Raw genomic sequence first — 24,246 nt, forward strand, 5'->3', positions numbered from 1 at the left:
TTTGATACTACATGATTCCATGTGTGTTATTTCATAGTTTTGATGTCTTCACTATTATTCTACAATGTAGAAAATAGTCAAAATAAAGAAAAACCCTTGAATGAGTAGTTGAGTCCAAACATTTGACTGGTACTGCACTGAGTTTACCAAACATTAAGAACATCTCATCACACAGACCTGTTTCATGTCTCCCCATCATCCACAATGTGGCATTCAAACCTGTGTGCCCAAACCGTAGTTTACTCCACACAACTTCCTCTCTCCTACATCCCATACTCCCCACCTCTTCCTTAACTGCACATTATAAAATTGCCTCCCCGTACTTCTAGCATCCCACTCCCTTTGCCAAAGATTGAGCCCGGATCAAGGACTTGACTTCCCTGCGGCCCAGCGGGACCTGAATATCTACCCCCTCTCTCCTCACCGCACTCTTAGCCACCACATCAGCCTTCTCATTACCCTCCACACCCACATGGGCGGGAACCCAGCAAAAGCTACCACCACTCCAATCCTCTCCAATCCCACAAACAGCACTATCTATCCAACCTGCGCGTCTCCACACTCAGCAGATTCTTCGGTGGAGTTTAACATCCAATATGTTGCATTACTGCCACCAACTGAACTATAATACAAATCCATTACCCTTTGTGATACAAAACGGGAACCGAGAAAAATAAAATACAAATATATTTTTAATTACCCTACCCACTACCCCATTCCACTACTTTGACCCTATCTGCTCCTGCACCATGCCAACTGCCTGGCCGACAGGACACCACCACTCAACTCAATTCAAGGGTTTTATTGGCATGGGAAACATGTTTACATGTCCAGTAAAATGACAGATATTTTTATACAGTGCAGGTCTATACTGATCGGGTCTAGTTGTCCTCGGATTCGTTCGGAACGGGTCTCTCTCTCTATATATTTTTTTACAGTGCAGGTCTATACTGAACGGGTCTAGTTGTCCTTGGATTCGTTCAGAACGGGCCTCTATATTTTTTTTACATGAATTTATGCATATTGGGTCCGGGTGGGAAAGCCCCAGGTCCATCTCGAAACCGGTCCGAGTTTTTGGACTCATAAAGGCCTCAAGAGTGAAGGTTTTGCCACATTCTTCGCAATCATTGCACTAGTTCAGGTTCTTCTTGTACTAGCCCCAATTTATCTTATAAGAAAACAAGCAACCAATGGTACACATATACACACAGACAAACTAATGAATCCGTAGTTGGGAGAGGCACAAAATTAGCGACCAACAAAAGTGCTTTATGTAACTTTATATTGGGTTTGAAAACCAAATCCAGTAGCCTTTGTGGACATTTGCTCTCCTTTTCCGAACTGGAAATGTATTCTTCGTCCTCTGTTTATTGTTTTCTCCAATGCCTCAAATATCTAAACAACCACCACTGTTAAACGAGTGAAATAGATAATAAACAAACGTGAAATAAACAATGAACAGTAAACAGTACACTCAGAAAAGTTCCAAAGAAATAGCGACATTTCAACTCTCATTTTATGGCTATCTACACTGTTGTAGCAATGTGCAAATAGTAGCCAATGCAAATGTAGCCATATATTTCCTGTGACACTTCACAAAGATACAATCAGACTACATTAGTATCTTTGATTGAGTGGAGTGTAGTTAAAATAATAATCATGATCTTGTGCGAATGTAATCTTAATGGAAACGGAATGAGATTCTCTCCATCTACTTATAATATAGCAGGTGACTGCGAAAAGGCAGGTGTTTTCATAACTTTCATTACCACATGGTAAGATTAATCCAGTATTGTACTATACTATTCTTACTACGGAAAACATCAATGTACACTGTTATTGAAATGTAAATCATTTGTAGTAAATCAATACATTTAGCTACAAGTGATTTGTGATTAGCATGTCACGCATTACGTCATACGCAACGTGCCCCTGCAATTTGGACTAGAAACCCCCAAGCGCGAACCTGCCAACGCCCGCGCAGAGACAGAAAGGAGACGGTACGGAAAATCACTTTTTTCATCAATAATTTCCCCCCGAAGAGTGGTTAAAAACTGTTATTACTAGCATGTCACTATCAACGTATGTATCTGCTTGTTTACTTAATTGGAGATAAAATGCTTCATTTTGTCAATCTCATTCAACAACAGCATCCGCTTGCCAGCCAGTCTACTGCAAACTAACGTTACTAGCTAGCAGCAGAGGAAGCTGAGAGCAAGCTAGGTCAACGGTAATCATTAATTTTCAATTAAATATTATATTTAAATGAGCTAACCGGTATGACAGGGTTCATATGAAAACAAATAACGTTATTATGTATTTCTTCATCATTGACCGATCGCACTGTTGCTAACTGTTAACTTGGATAACTAAGTAGCTCGAATGGCGATGGTTGCTCACTGCTGAAAACTGCCAGGGAGAGTAACGTTACTGAGAAAGCCGGGAAGGAAAACTAAACGATGGTAGCCAGAACACAATGTTTAATTATTTCAAGACATTGTAGTTTGTAAATGTAACGTTAATATTACCTAGGCGTGTTATTATTTTGCAAATTGTTGTGATTGTCGAACATTTCCCTATCAATGTGATAAAATTGTCACCAAACAGATTAGGCCATCGACTAGTACGATCCGTTACGTTATTTAGCTCGTATGTTGTTATTACCAAGCTACCAGGACATTATTCATCAGTTACCCAGCTAAGAAGTTAAGGTTGACATTCGGCCAATGTTTTGATGATGCTGCATTCCTGTGAAGTCCGGATGTTGAATCCGCACTAAAATTGATTGCATAGCTAAATAATCCAATAATGTTGGATGTTGCAATAAAACAGACGGCGACTGACCTTCCATGCTAATTACCCAGACCAATTCTAATCAAGGTAGTTGGACTTGAGATCCATGCCATAGGAAAGTGTGTGTGGTAAGTTGTCTTGTGTAGAGCTGATTTCCCCTATTACACAGTGCCCTATATAGTCAGTGCTAATAGTAAAGGGATCCAACTGAACATTATTGACTTTCTGTAGTACATTGATTTCATTTGCTTGGTGTACCAGACAGTACAGTGTTGTGCAGTAATAGTAATTTGGCTGTATTTACTAACATGGACCTTTGATTGAAGGGCTGGTTAGCAGTATGTGAGTCTGTGTTTTTCTATGTAGCCAGTAGGAAGGAAACAGGGAGGCTGTGAATGATCACTAAAGCCTTTCAGGGTGAGTAAACCCGGCGTAATACCAGACACCGCCTTGCAGATAGAGCTGGTTTTGGTAGCCTATTACTGCACAGCATTTAACTGTAAGCCCAGAGGAGGAAGTCCCTGAAAACAATTCTACAACTACATTCTGTGTCCCCTGCTCTCTACATTTTAAAATATGAGTCATTTAGCAGACATTCTTACACAGAGCAAATTACAGTAGTGAGTGCATACATTTGGATACTTTTTTCGTACTGTAGAAGTGCCATTGGTTTGCTAGGAAGGGTAGCCTAATTTCACATTTCTAGAGTTTCTTGCAGATTTTTGTATTACAGTGAACCCTTGCAAATACAAAGGAGTGGGATGGAGAATTTTCTCTTTAGACATTCTTGGAATAGCCGAACACCCGCTAGTATTAGTTGAACATTAGATGTGTGTGTGGCGATGGAGACGCTTTACAGTTGTAGTAATGACTGCATCAGCCTTTATCCACTCATTTGTATTTGTAGGCCAGCCAGCACTCGGAAGCAAGTTCAGCCAGATCAGTGAAATAAGCTTATAGATAAACCCACAGAATCAGTATTGACAGTCAGACAGATTCAGTGTAGTCTTGAGTCCACAGGTGAAAAGTCCACATTGCTTGGTGTTGGTTGGCAACTATTGGAGTTTCCTTTTAACAGTACATTTTATTGGCCTATATCAAATGATGAACAGAAGTGTGTGTGTGTGTGTGGAACGCCGGGATCGGGATACGATCCTATGCTCTCACGGGTCTACGTGCACCAAAGATGGTGTCTGTAACCACTAGAAGGCCCAAACCCCAGGCTGTTGTGCCTACTTTGAGTCCATCCGTTTTGACTTGGCCTTCGCAGAATTAGCTGTAGCCATCTCATGACATCTGCTTTGGTCATGCAGGTCACCCTTCTGGAAGTATGACGATTGTATTAGCTATTAACAGTGTTGATTAGTTATAAATAGACGGTGTCAGTGCAGGGTAAAATATGGGTAGACGGATAGACTGTCAGTGTGGGTCTGTGGGTTCGTCTCGTGCAGACCACCTAAACAGTGCTATCACTCATAACTTGGCATCTGCATCAACTCACCCCAGCCAGTGTCCAGCTGCCTGGAGTCACTGTAGAAAGTGAACACCCTGATCAATCTGCTGTGTGTCCTACTGGACCAGAACGATGGTCAGCACCACATCCTTAGGGTGTTGTGGTATGGAAGGATGGGGTCCATCTGTGCATGACCAGTTTGTTTGCACACGCTGTTTCTTTCACTCTTACGCTCTCTTGCTCACTTGAAATATGACTTGCAATGACTTGCAGTCTTGCTTTCTCTCTTCCTCGCTACATTTGTATGCAATTCACAACTAAATGTTTGCCATCATATCTTTGAATACCTTTCTGCCAGAAGTCAAAGAGCTCTGGATGAGTTATCTGTACTGGGGATTGGCATTTGACCTCTTTTGACTGTTTGTGTACTCACACATTTCTTACTCTCGCTCTTATATATATGAGCTGAAATAAACAGGTGTGGCATATCAAGAAGCTGATTAAACTGCACAATCATTACACAGGTGCACCTTGTGCTAGGGACAGTAAAAAGGCCACTTTAAAAATGTGTAGTTCAGTCATACAACACAATGCCACAAATGTCTCAAGTTTTGAGGGAGTGTGCAATTGGTATGCTGACTGCAGCTGTCCGACTGATGAATCTGAGGAGTACTCATTTTGATTGGCTTGGCCTTGCTCCCCAGTGGTTGGGTCTATGTCCACCCATGGCTGCACCCCTGCCCAGTCATGTGAAATCCATAGATTAGGGCCTAATGAATTTATTTCAATGAACTAATTTCCTTATATGAACTGTACCTCAGTAAAATCTTTGTTGCATTTCATATATTTTTTTGTTCAGTGTAAGTGCTAAAGGTAATGTGTAATACCTGCATTGAACACATGTAATTAGAGCCGATTTGTATAAAACTTTTTTTCCCATAACAATGTGTAATCTGCCTTTTTGGGTGCCAATTATGACCGATTACATTGCAATCCACAAGGAGACTGCGTGGCAGACTGAACACCTGTTACACGAGTGCAGCATCAAAATGAATTATCCTACATTATTTGTCAAACATGACTGGTGTTTGGCCTTCAAAGTATTCACACCCCTTGACTTTTTCCATATTTTGTTACATAGTGGTACATGTGGGTGCAAGGAGCCAAGGTAAGTTGCTAGCTTGCATTAAACTTCTCTTATAAAAAACAATGGATATTTTCATAATCACTAGTTAAATGCACATGGTTGATATTACTAGGTTAACTAGCTTGTCTTGCGTTGCATATAATCAATGCGGTGCCTGTTCAATTATCATCAAATTACAGCCTACTTCAACTCCGCAAATGGGTGAGGATTTAAGAAAAGTACATTCGTGAAAAAAGCACGATCGTTGCGCAAATGTACCTGATCATAAACATCGAAGCCTTTCTTAAAATCAATGCACAGTAGTACATTAAAAAAACCTGCATATTTAGTTAAAATAAATGAATGTTAGCAGGCAATATTAACTAGGGAAATTGTAACTTCTCTTGCATTCAGTGCAAGCAGTGTCTGTATATGCAGCAGTTTGGGCCTCCTGGCTCGTTGTGAACCTTTCTTGAAACATGATCAATTATTAACTTGGGTCTGGCCTGAAGCTTGTGCTAGCAAACTTGCAACATTGTATAAAATATTCTGGGTGCTCAGTTTCCAGCGCCAGTGAGCTTCGTACAGAAGCAGCAGTAGGCTATTTGCGCAAGGGCTTAAGAAGCAAAGACTTGGGCCTGAGCTCACCAGAGCTGAGTACTGGCACCTCAAACGTTCTACTGCTTGAGCTCCTGTTCCTCTTCTAGAATATTAGCTCAAAAGTATTGTGGAGCTCCTGCACCTAAATATAAACGGTACCAGCACCCAAAAACAGTATCGGAACCTATTTCAGGCCAAGTCAAGCACTGATAAGTAATCAGGTATGCCTATTTTATGACGTTTCCACAGGGTCAGAGCATGAGATTTTTTCGCAGAGTGGTTATCAAAAGGGCTGGAAAGATTTAAAAAATACATTGTGGAACTATTGTAATTCCCAATGGATGTAAAAAGACTTAATTTACTTGCTGTTTGGGGTGAAGAAAACGTTACCTTGAGAAGCTCCAAATGTCATTAGTGGTGGTGCGTTAAGCCAATCAGAAATAGTATCAGATCCCCATATGGGAACTTACTTCTATGTGTGCGCGTCCTTACTCAACATTGACAGGAGAACTCCAAACCAAAGACGGTGACTAAATTGTTGAAACTCGTAAATGGAATGAAATAAACAAACTTGTTTCTCACAACTGTAGCATAGGTTGTGAACTCTGCAAACAATGTGTCCTCTCAGACAATGAAAATGGGAGGACTGGAATAATATTGAATGCATTGAAATGCATTACCAAAGTAACAAACATTGTAGATTAGGAATTAACGGTAAATGTACAACTGGGGGTATATGTTATGGGTAATTGATATACACTAAGAATCAAAGCAAAAAATTCACACGATGCAAATAGTATGGGTAGCCATTTCATTCAAGGGTTTTTATTTTTACTCTTTTCTATGTTGTAGAATAATAGTGAGGACATCAAAACGATGAAAGAGCACATATGGAATCATGTAGTAACCCAGAGTGTTAAAGAATCAAAATATATTTTATATTTGGGATTCTTCAAGGTAGCCACCGTTTGCCTTGATGACAGCTTTGCACACTCTTGGCATTCTCTCAACCAGCTTCACCTGGAATGCTTTCCCAACATTCTTGAAGGAGTTCCCACACATGCTGAGCCCTTGTTGGCTGCTTTTCCATCACTATGTGGTCTACCCCATCTCAATTGGGTTGAGGTCAGGTGATTGTGGAGGCCAGGTCATCTGATGCAGCACTCCATCACTCTCCTTGGTCAAATAGCCCTTACACAATCTGGAGGTGTATTGGGTCATTGTCCTGTTGAAAAACAAATGATAGTCCCACTAAGCCCAAACCAGATGGGATGGCTTATTGCTGCAGAATACTGTGTTAGCCATGCTGGTTAAGTGTGCATTGAATCCTAAATAAATCACTGACCGTGTCACCAGCAAAGCACTTCAACACCATCATCCCACCTCCATGTTTTACGGTGGGAACCACACATGCAGAGATCATCCGTTCACCTACTCTGTGTCTCACAAAGTCACGGCAGTGGAACCAAACATCTCAAATTTGGACTCAACAGACCAAAGGACAGATTTCCATTGGTCTAATGTCCATTATTTGTGTTTCTTGGACCAAGCAAGTTTCTTCTTATTATTGTTGTCCTTTAGTAGTGGTTTCTTTGCAACAATTAGACCATGAAGACCTGATTCATGTAGTCTCCTCTAAACAGTTGATGTCTGTTACTTGAACTTTTAAGCATTTATTTGGACTGCAATTTATGAGGTGCAGTTAACTCTAATGAACTTAGCCTCTACTGCAGAGCTAACTGGGTCTTCCTTTCCTGTGGCGGTCCTCATGAGAGTCAGTTTCATCATAGCGCTTGGTTTTTGCAACTTCAAGAACCTTGCAAGTTTCTTCAAGTGCAATGTTCCGCATTGACTGAACATGTCTTAAAGTAATGATGGACTGTTGTTTTCTTTGTTTATTTGATCTGTCCTTGCCATAATTTGCAGAATTTCTTTCCTTATTAACTTTTAACAAGGCACACCTGTCAGTTGAAATGCATTCTAGGTGACAATCTCACTAAGCTGGTTGAGAGAATGCCAAGAGTGTGCAAAGCTGTCATCAAGGCAAAGGGTGGCTACTTTGAAGAATCTCAAATAAAATATATTTTAATTGAACTTTATTTTTGGTTTCTACATGTCTGTGTTATTTCATGTAGAAAATAGTAAAAAAATAAACAAAACCTCTTGCATGAGGAGGTGTCCAAACCTTTGACTGGTACTGTATATTTGTTACTGCTTGTTTTAGTCAATCTCGGTCGACCAACAGCCTAACGACCAAACAGTCGACTAATTGGGGTCAGCCTTAACATTTTATATAGACTTGTCTTTTCTTAACTGAATTTTTAGAGTGTTTCGGTTTTCTAATGAATTTATTTGGTTATTTTGGTTAATGGCCTTGGTGCCCTGGCAGATTGGGAATCTCTTGAAGACCAAATTTCCTCGCCCCTGAGATCACAAAATTCCAGGCCTGGTTGTCTGGTTGTCTGGCCTGCAGTGGCTGGGGACTGACGTCACTATATTATCATTAAATAATATGGTAAATGATGTATGTATACAGACAATGTTTTATTTTATTTAGGCTGATTTCAAATGTGTTGTGCCAATAACATCTGCCATTGTCTAGTACTGTGCGTGGATATGGGTTATTGATTTGCTACTAGATGTTGCTGTGCTAATGATAAAGCATTTAGGCCTCGCTGTCAAATCAATGTCTTAGGTCAGTTTGATCCATTTATATTTATCTATCCCAAAACATGTATAGCTGCAATTGAAAGTATGCCACCCTCTTCTTCCAGGTCAGCCAATCAGATCTTTGTCTGCTTGCTGGTTCCTTCCCACTTCCTCTCTGTGGTTACTGATTTCCCCCCAGTAAAACGGACCATTTCTGCGTTATTGCGCCTTTGGTCTTGCTTGTTCTACGGGTAGTAGATTGGTAAAGTGAAGATCAGTGTGAGGTGTGTATTCCGTAGCATCACAAAACCCAGTGTTCTCCTCTCACTGATGGAGCCCATTTCTCCATGTCAGCAGCCCAGCTCTGCTGTATGTGTGAACCTGCACAGCCATGCCTTGTTTGTGTGAATGACACTACTATTTAAATGACCCAAATGTCCTTCCCTCTGTCTATAGTTTTCTCCATTAGGGTCGTTTCTGGAGGTGTAGTTACAGAACAGGCCCCTGTCTCCTCCTATCGCCTCAGATCTACAGTGCCTTGCGAAAGTATTCGGCCCCCTTGAACTTTGCGACCTTTTGCCACATTTCAGGCTTCAAACATAAAGATATAAAACTGTATTTCTTTGTGAAGAATCAACAAGTGGGACACAATCATGAAGTGGAACGACATTTATTGGATATTTCAAACTTTTTTAACAAATCAAAAACTGAAAAATTGGGCGTGCAAAATTATTCAGCCCCTTTACTTTCAGTGCAGCAAACTCTCTCCAGAAGTTCAGTGAGGATCTCTGAATGATCCAATGTTGACCTAAATGACTAATGATGATAAATACAATCCACCTGTGTGTAATCAAGTCTCCGTATAAATGCACCTGCACTGTGATAGTCTCAGAGGTCCGTTAAAAGCGCAGAGAGCATCATGAAGAACAAGGAACACACCAGGCAGGTCCGAGATACTGTTGTGAAGAAGTTTAAAGCCGGATTTGGATACAAAAAGATTTCCCAAGCTTTAAACATCCCAAGGAGCACTGTGCAAGCGATAATATTGAAATGGAAGGAGTATCAGACCACTGCAAATCTACCAAGACCTGGACGTCCCTCTAAACTTTCAGCTCATACAAGGAGAAGACTGATCAGAGATGCAGCCAAGAGGCCCATGATCACTCTGGATGCACTGCAGAGATCTACAGCTGAGGTGGGAGACTCTGTCCATAGGACAACAATCAGTCGTATATTGCACAAATCTGGCCTTTATGGAAGAGTGGCAAGAAGAAAGCCATTTCTTAAAGATATCCATAAAAAGTGTTGTTTAAAGTTTGCCACAAGCCACCTGGGAGACACACCAAACATGTGGAAGAAGGTGCTCTGGTCAGATGAAACCAAAATTGAACTTTTTGGCAACAATGCAAAACGTTATGTTTGGCGTAAAAGCAACACAGCTGAACACACCATCCCCACTTTCAAACATGGTGGTGGCAGCATCATGGTTTGGGCCTGCTTTTCTTCAGCAGGGACAGGGAAGATGGTTAAAATTGATGGGAAGATGGATGGAGCCAAATACAGGACCATTCTGGAAGAAAACCTGATGGAGTCTGCAAAAGACCTGAGACTGGGACGGAGATTTGTCTTCCAACAAGACAATGATCCAAAACATAAAGCAAAATGTACAATGGAATGGTTCAAAAATTAACATATCCAGGTGTTAGAATGGCCAAGTCAAAGTCCAGACCTGAATCCAATCGAGAATCTGTGGAAAGAACTGAAAACTGCTGTTCACAAATGCTCTCCATCCAACCTCACTGAGCTCGAGCTGTTTTGCAAGGAGGAATGGGAAAAAATGTCAGTCTCTCGATGTGCAAAACTGATAGAGACATACCCCAAGCGACTTACAGCTGTAATCACAGCAAAAGGTGGCGCTACAAAGTATTAACTTTAAGGGGGCTGAATAATTTTGCACGCCCAATTTTTCAGTTTTTGATTTGTTAAAAAAGTTTGAAATATCCAATAAATGTCGTTCCACTTCATGATTGTGTCCCACTTGTTGTTGATTCTTCACAAAAAAATACAGTTTTATATCTTTATGTTTGAAGCCTGAAATGTGGCAAAAGGTCGCAAAGTTCAAGGGGGCCGAATACTTTCGCAAGGCACTGTAAAAGAATGGGATGAGTGGATTAGAAATATTCCTGAATCTCTATTCAACCCATCTGTCATCTATTGAATAAATCCCTGAAATGCGGAAGGGTTTGGGCCAGGCAAGAGGTTGTTTTACAGACCGGGCCTGCGTCAATCAGCTATGGAACAGGAGATGTCTGGGTGTTGACTGTAGTCACTGTTGCACCTCTTAACCAACACTTCTCTTTCACTGAACTGTGATGTGGTCTCTTTGGCTGGATGGTGTGTGTAATGAAAGCATGGTTTATGTAATGACAGGGAGAGAAGAGGGTAGTGTGTGTACATGACACACCTGCATGTGTATTGAGAGCGGTTGTGTGTGGGTAGAGAAATGGAGGGAGATGGTCAGAAGACCCCATGGAAGAGATGTGTAATAGTGACTGTCAGAGCTCGGTCTGTCTCACTGGGTGAACTTCAGCTCATGATTATTCCAACCAGTCTTCTTCCTCATCTCTGATTCTCACGTTCACTCGGGCAGTATGCTGTCACTACCTCAGTCCGCAGTCCAACCATGCTGCTTGGAATGGAGAATGTAAATGGCATGAAGACAACATTTTCATTTTATTTTAGAAACAGAAAAGCGTAGGCCTTGAACAGGGTGCTCATTAGCCTGTAGCTGTCTCCGAGGCTGTCGTTCTGCCGTTGTACCCACTAATCTCTCTTCTGGTTCTTTTACACTCTAGATCTTGAATGAGTAGAGAGGTTTCCAAAGCACAGCTATGCAAACGATCAAGTGTGTTGTGGTGGGTGACGGAGCTGTGGGTAAAACCTGTCTGCTCATCTCCTACACCACAAACAAGTTCCCCTCTGAATATGTACCCACGGTAAGTACCTTAAACACACACCTCTAACCCCTCTCTCTCTCTCTCTCTCCTCTCTCCTCCTCTCTCCTCTCTCCTCTCTCTTTCCTGTGTCTCTCTCTCTCCTCTCTCTCTCTCGTGTGTCTCTCTCTCTCTCGTGTGTCTCTCTCTCGTGTGTCTCTCTCTCGTGTCTCTCTCTCTTCTCGTGTCTCTCTCTCTCTCGTGTCTCTCTCTCTCTCGTGTCTCTCTCGGCTCTCGCGCTCTCGCGGCTCTCGCGGCTCTCTCTCTCTCGCGGCTCTCGCTCTCTATCTCTCGTGGCTCTCTCTCGCGGCTCTTGCTCTCTCTCTCTCGCGGCTCTCGCGGCTCTCGCTCTCTCTCGCGCGGCTCTCGCTCTCTCTCGCGCGGCTCTCGCTCTCGCTCTCTCGCGGCTCTCGCTCTCTCTCTCTCGCGGCTCTCGCTCTCTCTCTCGCGTCTCTCTCTCTCGCGTCTCTCTCTCTCGCGTCTCTCTCTCTCGCGGCTCTCGCTCTCTCTCTCTCGCGGCTCTCGCTCTCTCTCTCTCGCGGCTCTCGCTCTCTCTCTCTCTCGCGGCTCTCGCTCTCTCTCTCGCGCGGCTCTCGCTCTCTCGCGCGGCTCTCGCTCTCTCGCGCGGCTCTCGCTCTCTCGCGCGGCTCTCGCTCTCTCTCTCGGCTCTCGCTCTCTCTCTCTCGCGGCTCTCGCTCTCTCGCGCGGCTCTCGCTCTCTCGCGCGGCTCTCGCTCTCTCGCGCGGCTCTCGCTCTCTCTCTCGGCTCTCGCTCTCTCTCTCTCGCGGCTCTCGCTCTCTCTCTCTCGCGGCTCTCGCTCTCTCGCGGCTCTCGCTCTCGCTCTCTCGCGGCTCTCGCTCTCTCGCGGCTCTCGCTCTCTCTCTCTCGCGGCTCTCGCTCTCTCTCTCTCGCGGCTCTCTCTCTCTCGCGGCTCTCGCTCTCTCTCTCTCGCGGCTCTCGCTCTCTCTCTCGCGGCTCTCGCTCTCTCTCTCTCGCGGCTCTCGCTCTCTCTCTCTCTCGCGGCTCTCGCTCTCTCTCTCTCTCGCGGCTCTCGCTCTCGCGGCTCTCGCTCTCTCGCGGCTCTCGCTCTCTCTCTCGCGGCTCTCGCTCTCTCTCTCTCGCGGCTCTCGCTTTCTCTCTCTCGCGGCTCTCTCTCTCGCGGCTCTCTCTCTCTCTCGCGGCTCTCGCTCTCTCTCTCTCGCAGCTCTCGCTCTCTCTCTCTCTCGCGGCTCTCGCTCTCTCTCTCGCGGCTCTCGCTCTCTCTCTCTCTCGCGGCTCTCGCTCTCTCTCTCTCGGCTCTCGCGGCTCTCTCTCTCTCGCGGCTCTCGCTCTCTCTCTCGCGTCTCTCTCTCTCGCGTCTCTCTCTCTCGCGGCTCTCGCTCTCTCTCTCTCGCGGCTCTCGCTCTCTCTCTCTCTCGCGGCTCTCGCTCTCTCTCTCGCGCGGCTCTCGCTCTCTCTCTCGCGCGGCTCTCGCTCTCTCGCGCGGCTCTCGCTCTCTCGCGCGGCTCTCGCTCTCTCTCTCGGCTCTCGCTCTCTCTCTCTCGCGGCTCTCGCTCTCTCTCTCTCGCGGCTCTCGCTCTCTCGCGGCTCTCGCTCTCGCTCTCTCGCGGCTCTCGCTCTCTCTCTCTCGCGGCTCTCGCTCTCTCTCTCTCGCGGCTCTCGCTCTCTCTCTCTCGCGGCTCTCTCTCTCTCGCGGCTCTCGCTCTCTCTCTCTCGCGGCTCTCGCTCTCTCTCTCGCGGCTCTCGCTCTCTCTCTCGCGGCTCTCGCTCTCTCTCTCTCGCGGCTCTCGCTCTCTCTCTCTCTCGCGGCTCTCGCTCTCTCTCTCTCTCGCGGCTCTCGCTCTCTCTCGCTCTCGCGGCTCTCGCTCTCTCTCTCGCGGCTCTCGCTCTCTCTCTCGCGGCTCTCGCTCTCTCTCTCTCGCGGCTCTCGCTTTCTCTCTCTCGCGGCTCTCTCTCTCTCTCGCGGCTCTCTCTCTCTCTCGCGGCTCTCGCTCTCTCTCTCTCGCAGCTCTCGCTCTCTCTCTCTCTCGCGGCTCTCGCTCTCTCTCTCGCGGCTCTCGCTCTCTCTCTCTCTCGCGGCTCTCGCTCTCTCTCTCTCTCGCGGCTCTCGCTCTCTCTCTCGCGGCTCTCGCTCTCTCTCTCTCGGCTCTCGCGGCTCTCTCTCTCTCGCGGCTCTCGCTCTCTCTCTCTCTCGCGGCTCTCGCTCTCTCTCTCTCTCGCGGCTCTCGCTCTCTCTCTCTCTCGCGGCTCTCGCTCTCTCTCTCTCGCGGCTCTCGCTCTCTCTCTCTCGCGGCTCTCGCTCTCTCTCTCTCGCGGCTCTCGCTCTCTCTCGCGGCTCTCGCTCTCTCGCGGCTCTCGCTCTCTCGCGGCTCTCGCTCTCTCGCGGCTCTCGCGGCTCTCTCTCTCTCGCGGCTCTATCTCTCGCTTCTCTCTCGCGGCTCTCGCTCTCTCTCTCTCGCGGCTCTCGCTCTCTCTCTCTCGCGGCTCTCGCTCTCTCTCTCTCGCGGCTCTCGCTCTCTCTCTCGCGGCTCTCGCTCTCTCTCTCGCGGCTCTCGCTCTCTCTCTCGCGGCTCTCGCTCTCTCTCTCGCGGCTCTCGCTCTCTCTCTCGCGGCTCTCGCTCTCTCTCTCGCGGCTCTCTCTCTCTCTCTCGCGGCTCTCGCTCTCTCTCTCGCGTCTCTCGCTCTCTCTCTCTCGCGGCTCTCGCTCTCTCTCTCGCGGCTCTCGCTCTCTCTCTCGCGGCTCTCGCTCTCTCTCTCGCGGCTCTCGCTCTCTCGCGGCTCTCGCTCTCTCTCTCGCGGCTCTCGCTCTCTCTCTCGCGGCTCTCGCTCTCTCTCTCGCGGCTCTCGCTCTCTCTCTCGCGGCTCTCGCTCTCTCTCTCGCGGCTCTCGCTCTCTCTCTCGCGGCTCTCGCTCTCTCTCTCGCGGCTCTCGCTCTCTCTCTCGCGGCTCTCCCCGTCTCTCTCGCGGCTCTCCCCGTCTCGCGGCTCTCGCTCTCTCTCTCGCGGCTCTCGCTCTCTCTCTCGCGGCTCTCGCTCTCTCTCGCGGCTCTCGCTCTCTCTCTCTCGCGGCTCTCTCTCTCTCGCTTCTCTCTCGCGGCTCTCGCTCTCTCTCTCTCTCTCTCGCGGCTCTCGCTCTCTCTCTCGCGGCTCTCTCTCTCTCTCGGCTCTCGCTCTCTCTCTCGCGGCTCTCGCTCTCTCTCTCGCGGCTCTCCCCGTCTCGCGGCTCTCGCTCTCTCTCTCGCGGCTCTCGCTCTCTCTCTCTCTCTCTCGCGGCTCTCGCTCTCTCTCTCGCGGCTCTCGCTCTCTCTCTCGCGGCTCTCTCTCTCTCTCTCGCGGCTCCTCTCTCTCTCTCTCGCGGCTCTCGCTCTCTCTCTCGCGGCTCTCGCTCTCTCTCTCGCGGCTCTCGCTCTCTCTCTCGCGGCTCTCGCTCTCTCTCTCGCGGCTCTCGCTCTCTCTCTCGCGGCTCTCGCTCTCTCTCTCGCGGCTCTCGCTCTCTCTCTCGCGGCTCTCGCTCTCTCTCTCGCGGCTCTCGCTCTCTCTCTCGCGGCTCTCGCTCTCTCTCTCGCGGCTCTCGCTCTCTCTCTCGCGGCTCTCCCCGTCTCTGTCGCGCCCCCGTCTCTCTCGCTCCCCCGTCTCATGTGTCTCTGTGTGTTGCAGGTGTTTGACAACTATGCTGTAACTGTAATGATAGGAGGGGAGCCCTACACCCTGGGCTTGTTTGACACTGCAGGTACAGTCTACACTGGATTCAAATCAAATATTTAAAATGTGTGTCATTGCTATTTTAGATTAGGGTGTGTCCTGGTCTATATAAAGTGGAGAGTTTTGGCTCTGCCTCAGTCTGATCAAAGACACCCTGCCTTCTCTGGATGGCCTGCCAATGTCCCCTAGTGTGTCGGTGTACACATGGAAGTGCATGTTCCATGTGTGTGTGTAGGCTAACGTTGTGTGTTCTCTCTCTCCCCCCAGGTCAGGAGGACTACGACAGGTTACGACCTCTGAGTTATCCTCAGACAGATGTCTTCCTCGTCTGTTTCTCCGTCGTTTCCCCCTCCTCCTTCGAAAATGTCAAAGAAAAGGTTGGCCTTCTCTTCCTTCCATCTGCTGCTGCCTCTCTTCCAGTCTCCTCCCCGTATCACTCACACACTCTCTAACCCGTGTATTCCAGTGGGTTCCAGAGATCACCCACCACTGTCCAAAGACCCCGTTCCTGTTGGTGGGGACTCAGATAGATCTGCGAGACGACCCGTCCACCATAGAGAAGCTGGCCAAGAACAAACAGAAGCCCATCACTCTTGAGACGGCAGAGAAACTGGCCAAAGACCTCAAGGCAGTCAAATATGTGGAGTGCTCAGCCCTCACGCAGGTAAGACCACACACACTGTTGTGCAACCTCTCACACACACACACACACAGTCCCCACACATGTATGAGCGAAGAGAGACACATGCTACACGCCCCCAGCCAAGCACATGCAAGTCCCTTCCACAAACATGTTAGAACATCATCAGAGTCACTCCCACACATCTTCACAATCCTGAAATCACACAGGACACTTGCAGCTAAGTTTTCTCTCTCGTCTCTGGTCAGCTGAAGTGAGCGGACATTAAGAAATGCACCATTTTGTTTCAATGCTACATATCATCTGTCAAGGCTCAAAGAAACAAGAAAGTGGATGGAGAACGGTACAGAGTGTTGGTCCACGGACTGGCTGCGTGTTCTGATCTGTGTTGTATCCTGACCTTTATGGCAGGAGGTACTAGTGCCCTGAAACCTCAATGTGTCTGGTTCAAGTCCCACTCTGGCTGTTCCCTGTGAATCAGTAGAGGAACCTACTAAACCCACCTCCATCTGTGGATTGAAATAAAAAGTTGAATGTTTCAACTAATTCAACTGGTTAAATCGATGAGTGTTTTATTCTTAGCCAGTCTTATGTTTATTATACATTATTGACTGAGTTCCCACTAGTGGCCAGTTTCAAAGCTGCAAAAAGGTGTTTGAGGCTACTGTCAGATAAGCACATTCTTTTTCAGAAATTGTTAATAGCTTCTCCAATAAGTGACCGTACTTCATATATAAAATGAGGAGATGAATGTGCTTATGTATTGATATGATAGTATATTTCGTTACTATTTCTTAAAATGTGAAAATATGGGTTTTAATTGCTAGCAGTCGTGCCTGTATGTCAGTTACACAGTAGCAACTTGAACTACATCAAGGTAATAGATTTCAGGCATTCACAGCTTACATTTTTCAATGCATTTTGTCTTATTTTACAGTTAAATTAACCCTGCATTGTTATACAGTCTCAGGTGTGCTTACAGGGTACAGGAGCTGTAAATGACAAAGCAATATTGTTTAATACTAACTTAGTATTAAACAATATAACTTTGCATAATATTTACAATATTATGCAAATATTTTGAGTAGACTTTGCTATTGTCTTTTTCACCATAAATCACTGCGCCAATTAAGCCCAGTGTGTGCCAATTAAGCCCAGTGTGTGCCAATTAAGCCCAGTGTGTGCCAATTAAGCCCAGTGTGTGCCAATTAAGCCCAGTTTGCATTGAAACATGGGGTAGTGTGCTTCTCTAATATTCAATGAGCGTAAATGTTATTTTTGTTCAGATTTGGAAACCTCTGTAGTCCAAGACTTGTGTGATATCAGGGCTAGAATACCTCCAAGTGGTGGACCAATGGGAGCAGAATTATTTAAACACATTTGTAGCTGAATTCCTGGTGATTTTACAGTCTATTTTGACCAAAAACAAATATCTGGCCTGTTGCCGACCACAGTCATAAGAAATGGGAAAACTGAAGGAGTACAGCGATCACCTCCCTCTCATACATCTTGTGCCCTATGGTGTTACTCGGTGGGAGTCGAGGGCTTTACTGTAACGGAAACCATGGGACCTAGTGGATCATAACTGTGGCCAAGTTTAGGTCTCCCTCCCCAACCCCATCTTGTGTCTCTTCCTCTCCTGCGCTGCCCTGGCGTCCTGCCCCCGTCCTTCCTCTCTCTAGACCAGCTTCCTCTGCCGTAAGAGCTGCTGATGCAATATCCTGTTTCCTGTGTGACTGTTCTGCTTGTCAGTCAGATGTTGCCCTAACCACCCGTCCTGGGTCAGATGTTATTTGCTCCTGATAGTGAAGGTTGGGACAGGGGGGTAAGGTCATTTGATCCTAGATCTGTGGGTCAGGGAAACTTCTATCTCAAACGCTTCAGCTCCGATCTCGCAGGGCAGTATCTCCATAGTCTAGAGGCTTCCTCATCTCCTCTACCAACTTTAGTTATCTTCCAGTCCTCTTTAGTCTCCTTGTGCTCTGTTGTTAGATTTTCTATACAATGTTGCACTTACTTTCCCTCTCTACCCTCTCCCTCTCTACCCTCTCCCTCTCTACCCTCCCTCTGTATTTCCCCTCTGTTTCCCTATCCTGTTTTCTTCTCTGCTCATCTCAACCCTTTTTTTCTATGTGTGCTGTGCTAACTGTTGTCGTTTTCTCCCCTCCCCTTTGTCGTTATAGCGAGGGCTGAAGAATGTATTTGATGAAGCTATCCTAGCCGCCCTAGAGCCACCAGAGACGCAAAGAAAGAGGAAGTGCTGTATATTCTAATGTCTTTCTCTCCTTGTCTGCTGCTTACTTTTAGTTTAAACCCAACCAACCACCTCTTCAAGCTATCCCCTGTATCCACTTCCCCTTTACGACAGTGTTACTTAATATTGAGTGTTACTGACTCTTCCTTCCCTCCCCTTTTTGTTTACTTGTCCTCATGGCCTTACTGTGCCTGAAGGACTGTGTCCGTTGCTCTTGGGTTTTCTCAGATCTATCAGTGCTGACTTTGGGTTCGGTTAATCACATCACTTATCCTCTCAGGGCAAATCTCAAATGACACCCTATTACCCATAGTGGACCAAGTAGTGTACTTTGTGGGAATTAGGATGTGATTTGAGACACGGCCCATGTGTCTTCTTCTTTGGTTAGTGTTTCTCCTTCTGTTATGGTGTTTGGAGTGTCCAGAGTTAAGGGAGTGTCTGATTTACTTGACTCCACAGCATTGTAATTTAAGCACCAATTCTAGGAGCCTCCATGATTCCTAATGTTGTGTTTTTTGTACTACTGCTGGTGTATGACGAGACTGAGGTGTGACCGTGGTGACATTTAGGGCTGTCAAGTGCCAGAGCCACAGATGGAGAGTTTGGCCATCCTGGTTTCAACTGAAAAGCACACCAGTGCTATTAGATAATGTCGCGGAAGCCATGTTGGCACCTTTTGAGCAGTGTGGACTGATGACCGACTGTTGAACTTTAAAGCCAAACTTACAAAGGGAAGCAATGGAATTAGAGCCAGAACCCAGTAGCAGCATCACTGGACCCAAACTCTCTCTCTGTTCCACTCTGTTATGCTCCATTGCTGCAGTTCATATCTAGCCATCTTGGGAGTTTAAAAAGATTAAAAGCTAATATAATTGTGTGGAATTATTTGTGAAATGAATGAATAAAGGACTACTAAAATTGCTATCCTTTTACTCTGCCTCTCCTTTCCTTCCTCTATCTATGGGGACAGCTGGATAGCAGCTCAGTAGTGCTCGGTCCTCTGGCCACACAGCCTCCAAGACCAGTATGATATAGAGCCTAAACTCTGGTTTTCAAATATAAGTATTGCCATAGGTTTTCTGTGGGGTTTCTAGAGATTCCCCGAACAGAGGGATACATGGGTTTCCTGCTCTGCTCATCTGTATTGTACGACTCTCACATGACATGGCCCAAGGCATTCCTTCCAATCCTCAGCTGCTCTAACTGTGTGTGTTCTGCTCTGACTAATTACATGTTGATCTGCAGACGCCATGGGAGGTTCTGGCTAACAGTAGGGTCTTTAGTGATCAGGGTAACCCTGTGTGTCTTTCTCAACACCTTTTTGACTTTAGTGGTCAGACTTTGGTTGTTTATACTTGAATCCCCTTGGGCCCTGTGTGTGTCTCTGAGCCCATGTCCTCTCGTACCTCCACTTTCTTGTTTGCCCGGCCTTTGTTTTGAACGCTCACTGCCCGATCCCACTTCACTTTGACATGAATCAATGCAGGTAGTATTACTATTTTCCTTTGTTGATAATATCCCCAGTTGTCTTTGTTCATTTCCAACCCTCTATGAGAATGAAGTATCCTGAGTTTTTATTTCCTTTTATGTCTAATGCTATGGTTTAGTTTGCACTTGATCTTTTAACCCCTTTGTGTTCTATTAAGTTGAATGCCCTTTTATTAAGCCTGTGTGTGTTGCCCTTTCATTGAGCCTGTGTGTGTGTGTTGCCCCTTCATTGAGCCTGTGTGTGTGTTGCCCCTTCATTGAGCCTGTGTGTGTGTGTTGTCCCTTCATTGAGCCTGTGTGTGCGTGTGTTGCCCCTTCATTGAGCCTGTGTGTGCGTGTGTTGCCCTTTCATTGAGCCTGTGTGTGCGTGTGTTGCCCTTTCATTGAGCCTGTGTGTGCGTGTGTTGCCCTTTCATTGAGCCTGTGTGTGCGTGTGTTGCCCTTTCATTGAGCCTGTGTGTGCGTGTGTTGCCCTTTCATTGAGCCTGTGTGTGCGTGTGTTGCCCTTTCATTGAGCCTGTGTGTGCGTGTGTTGCCCTTTCATTGAGCCTGTGTGTGCGTGTGTTGCCCTTTCATTGAGCCTGTGTGTGTGGCCCCTTCATTGAGCCTGTGTGTGTGTGGCCCCTTCATTGAGCCTGTGTGTGTGTTGCCCCTTCATTGAGCCTGTGTGTGTGTGTTGCCCTTTCATTGAGCCTGTGTGTGTGTGTGTGTGTGTGTTGCCCCTTTATTGAGCCTGTGTGTGTGTTGAGCCTTCATTGAGCCTGTGTGTTTTGTTTTTATCCACAGAAAGGCCTAAAGAATGTGTTTGATGAGGCGATACTGGCTGCGCTGGAGCCTCCCGAGCCCAAGAAGAAACGCAAATGTGTGCTGCTATGAATGACCCCAACTCTCACACACATGTACACCCTCCCCCTTCACCCCCCCATCCCCTCCCTTGCTCTGCTAAGGCTGATTGACAGCCATGCACTCTGAAGCGAAGTATAGGAACAAACAAAAGTTTCAGATTAGACTCTGCAATAAGGAGCGATGAGTTGCTCCATCCCTGTGTTCAACCAGCGGACCAACGGGAAGAGAGGCACAGAAGAGAACCTAACCCAGCTTGTAACCGTGACTACCATGGCCACACTCCCGTTCCAGTTACAACAGTCAGAGCTTTCAGATGGACAGAGCGAGACGGGTGCATCTCACTAGGCTCAGGTTGATTTCTCTCATTTGTTTCCCTTTCTCTACACTGGTCTCCAAGTAAATTGTTAGCAAAGGGAATATGATGGATGCCTACTGGGCATTGTCTTTAAACATCAGTGAAGATGAAAGGGAAGGAGACAAGGAGAGGCAGTAACTATAGTCTATTGAGATTCAGCCCTGTACTCAAGGAGAAGGCCAAAACATGCCCCCTTTTACTCTCAAGGGTTTGAACCTTCCAGGTGGTTAGATAACACAGGCTGTCATACAGGTGAGATAAGCTGTTGTAGGGTTGACGTAAGCTGTCAAGGTGTCATAACCGCTCATTGGTGATAGGACAGCAGGCTGATTTAAAGTATGACATTTATACGGTCTTTGACAGCTTTCTCTGTCAGTGGTGTTGATTTGGCTCTGAGCCACCTAGCTCCTGTGCACTTCTGATAGACCTATGCTCCGCCTTCAAATGAAATGGCTCAGTGACAGCTTGACACGCTGCTGTATTATTAAGCTCCACCCCTCATGACGAGTACATCAAGCGCCCAATCCCGCTGCTCCACCTCCAACACCACCTGATGAAGCAAAGTAGCCATTTTTTGTTTGTTTTCTTTGCCAAAGTCTCCCCTCCCTTCCTAGTGACAGAACAGTCTGCCATTTTTAATGATCAATCCCAAATTATCCCCCACCAGCTGGGCTCTTTAGTAAATCCAAATCAAGTAGATGGGGAAATATTTTATGACCATACTGCTTATACCGATCCAAATCCTTTCAGAACTGTACTGTAGGGGAAGAGGTTAGAGTAGACTAGACTGGCATTACTGAAGAACTAAAGGCATCCTGTCGCGATGGGTCTTGATGCAGGAATTGGCCTTTTGAAGCAGGGAACTTAAACAGTGTTAGCAGAAGAAGTGGTTGCCAGGGACCAAGGGAGAGTTAGCTGAACTTTGTCTCAACGTTATGGTAACCATAGAACTATTAGTGAAGCTGACTTGTTCTAAGCAACGTTCTGTTGTGTGTAGACCGGTGGCCATATTTTGTCCCATTTGGATGAATGAATTGATGCTTATAGCATCAGAATTCTGTGCCTTTCTCAGTGTTCTATATTGTCATGCTGCGATGGCAATGCTATTTTGCTGCCATGCTAGGTGTACCTCCTAATAAATCTGTGGTATGAGGGACTGTGTCGGTTCTATTACTTGTAATTCTGTGGTGGTAACGTTGGGGTAATGCCTGTAGGTGAGCCCCTGGTCTCCTCTGCGGTCAAAGGTAAACAGATTTAATAATAATGTAAGCTGGCACATGCGTCAATGTAGGCTCCAGATGTTTTACCATCATCTGTTTTATTTTTTTATTTTACAAAAGTTACTTCCTGTCCTTTTACACTTAGGGTCCGGAACTCAGCTGAACTCTTGACACACCAGCTACAAACACCAATGACCTCCAATGACAGGGAATGTCTGTCAACCTTGGATTGTGATTGGTTGGTAGACACTGGTGGCTCTGAGGTTGGGTTGACGTCCAGACCAAGTTAACATTATTGTTATTATAACTGTTGTTGTTTTGGTGCGAAACCAAATGCTTTGTCTTACGTCTCTGTTCTTTGTATATGCATTCTTTGAAACAAATATTAAACTTATACCTTAATTGCCTTTACTCCTTTTCCTTGGCCATTCTTATTCATCAGGCAGTTTACCAAATTATTGAGGTGGTGCTCAAGGGACAAATGCACTACATGACCAAAAGTATGTGGACACCGGCTCGTCGAGCATCTCATTCCAAAATCATGGGTATTAATATGGAGTTGGTCCCCCTTTGCTGCTATAACAGTCTCTACTCTTCTGGGAAGGCTTTCCACTAGATGTTGGAACTTTCCTGCCGCGACTTGCTTCCATTCAACCACAAGAGAATTAGTGAGGTCGGGCACTGATGTTAGGCGATTAGGCCTGACTCAGTCGGCGTTCCAATTCATCCCCAAGGTATTCGATGGTGTTGAGGTCAGGGCTCTATGTGGGCCAGTCAAATTCTTACACCGATCTCGTCAAACGATTTCTGTATGGACCTCTCTTTGTGCACGGGGGCATTGTCATGCTGAAACAGGAAAGGGCCTCCTCCTCCAAACTTTACAGTTGGCACTATGCATTGGGACAGATAGCGTGCTCCTGTCATCCCCCAAACCCAGAGTCGTCCGTTGGGCTGCCAGATGGTGAAGTGTGATTCATCACTCCAGAGAATGCGTTTCCACTGCTCCAGAGTCCAATGTCCAATGATGTCCTTGTCTCATCGCGCGACTCCTGTGGCGGGCCGGGCGCAGTGCGCGCTAACCAAGGTTGCCAGGTGCACGGTGTTTCCTCCGACACATTGGTGCGGCTGGCTTCCGGGTTGGATGCGTGCTGTGTTAAGAAGCAGTAGGGCTTGGTTGGGTTATGTATCGGAGGACTCCCCCCCCCCCCCCCACCACCACCACACACACACACGAAGGTGGAGATCCTTCTGCCTTGGATAACTACCGATTTCCAAGTTAGAGTCCCTGGCCAACTCTCATCTATTTGAACTTCTCATTCTAATGAGCAACAGTTTTAGACCAGGACATAGCACTGGTTTTAGACCAGGACATAGCACTGTACCCGGTTCTAGACCAGCACATAGCTCTGTTTCAGCGGTTACACTCGTCTTAGATGATGTGCTCTGTTGTTTAGATCATAAAAGTCATTGTGCTGCACTATTTATTGACCTGTCGAAGGCATTTGATACGGTTGACCATTTCTTACTTGTTCCAAGGTTGTTTGAAAGAGTCCGAGATCAGGCATCTTCCCATTGTTTCCAGAACTAACGGGCAGGACCCATTGTGTGCTTACTGACTGTATCAAATCTAGTTTCCTCAATATTATGAAAGGTGTGCTGCAGGGGTCGGTTTTGGTGGGCCCTGTTCTCTTCACTACTTAGACCAATATTATTGGTCTATCTTATGTTAATGTTCACAGGGTTCCCTTGTAAATGACACCCTGGTCTCAATGGTGACCCGCCCTGTAGAAATAAAAGTGAAATAAAAAAATACCCCCCCGTCCCGTCCCTGATACAGTTGAAGTCGGAAGTTTACATACACCTTAGCCAAATACATTTAAACCCAGTTTTTCACAATTCCTGACATTTAATCCAAATAAAAATTCCATGTTTTAGGTCAGTTAAGATCACCACTTTATGAATGTGAAATAACAATACAGAGAATGATTTATTTCTTTCAGCTTTTATTTCTTTCATCACATTCCCAGTGGGTCAGAAGTTTACATACACTCAATTAGTATTTGGTAGCATTTGCCTTTAAATTGTTTAACTTGGGTCAAATGTTTCGGGTAGCCTTCCACAAGCTTCC

The 24,246-nt window shown here is 46.3% G+C and overlaps 1 protein-coding gene across 5 annotated transcripts; it reads left to right on the plus strand.

Annotated features, from left to right (window-relative positions):
• The first annotated feature begins 1,928 nt into the window (after positions 1 to 1,928).
• Positions 1,929 to 22,529, plus strand: LOC139371136 (cell division control protein 42 homolog). Of its 5 annotated transcripts, none has more exons than XM_071111224.1 (6): positions 1,929 to 2,000; positions 11,477 to 11,617; positions 15,271 to 15,343; positions 15,583 to 15,692; positions 15,782 to 15,979; positions 20,484 to 22,529. In XM_071111224.1, the coding sequence occupies exons 2-6, from the start codon at positions 11,513 to 11,515 to the stop codon at positions 20,571 to 20,573; spliced, it is 576 nt and encodes a 191-aa protein (XP_070967325.1). In that variant the 5' UTR covers positions 1,929 to 2,000; positions 11,477 to 11,512; the 3' UTR covers positions 20,574 to 22,529. The 5 variants fall into 5 exon arrangements, with proteins under 5 accessions (XP_070967325.1, XP_070967326.1, XP_070967328.1 ...); XM_071111225.1 differs by having other exon boundaries at positions 1,943 to 2,230; XM_071111227.1 differs by lacking the exon at positions 20,484 to 22,529 and adding an exon at positions 18,139 to 19,131 and having other exon boundaries at positions 1,945 to 2,000.
• The last annotated feature ends 1,717 nt before the right edge of the window (positions 22,530 to 24,246 follow it).

Source organism: Oncorhynchus clarkii, chromosome 17 (assembly GCF_045791955.1).
Source record: "Oncorhynchus clarkii lewisi isolate Uvic-CL-2024 chromosome 17, UVic_Ocla_1.0, whole genome shotgun sequence".
Classification (NCBI taxonomy): Eukaryota; Metazoa; Chordata; class Actinopteri; order Salmoniformes; family Salmonidae; genus Oncorhynchus; species Oncorhynchus clarkii.

Coding starts and splice junctions, on each gene's coding strand:
- LOC139371136 (XM_071111224.1), top strand. CDS start 11,513: ATGCAAACGATCAAGTGTGTTGTGGTGGGTGACGGAGCTGTGGGTAAA. Junction 11,618..15,270: donor CCTCTGAATATGTACCCACG/GTAAGTACCTTA, acceptor TGTGTGTTGCAG/GTGTTTGACAACTATGCTGT. Junction 15,693..15,781: donor TCGAAAATGTCAAAGAAAAG/GTTGGCCTTCTC, acceptor CGTGTATTCCAG/TGGGTTCCAGAGATCACCCA.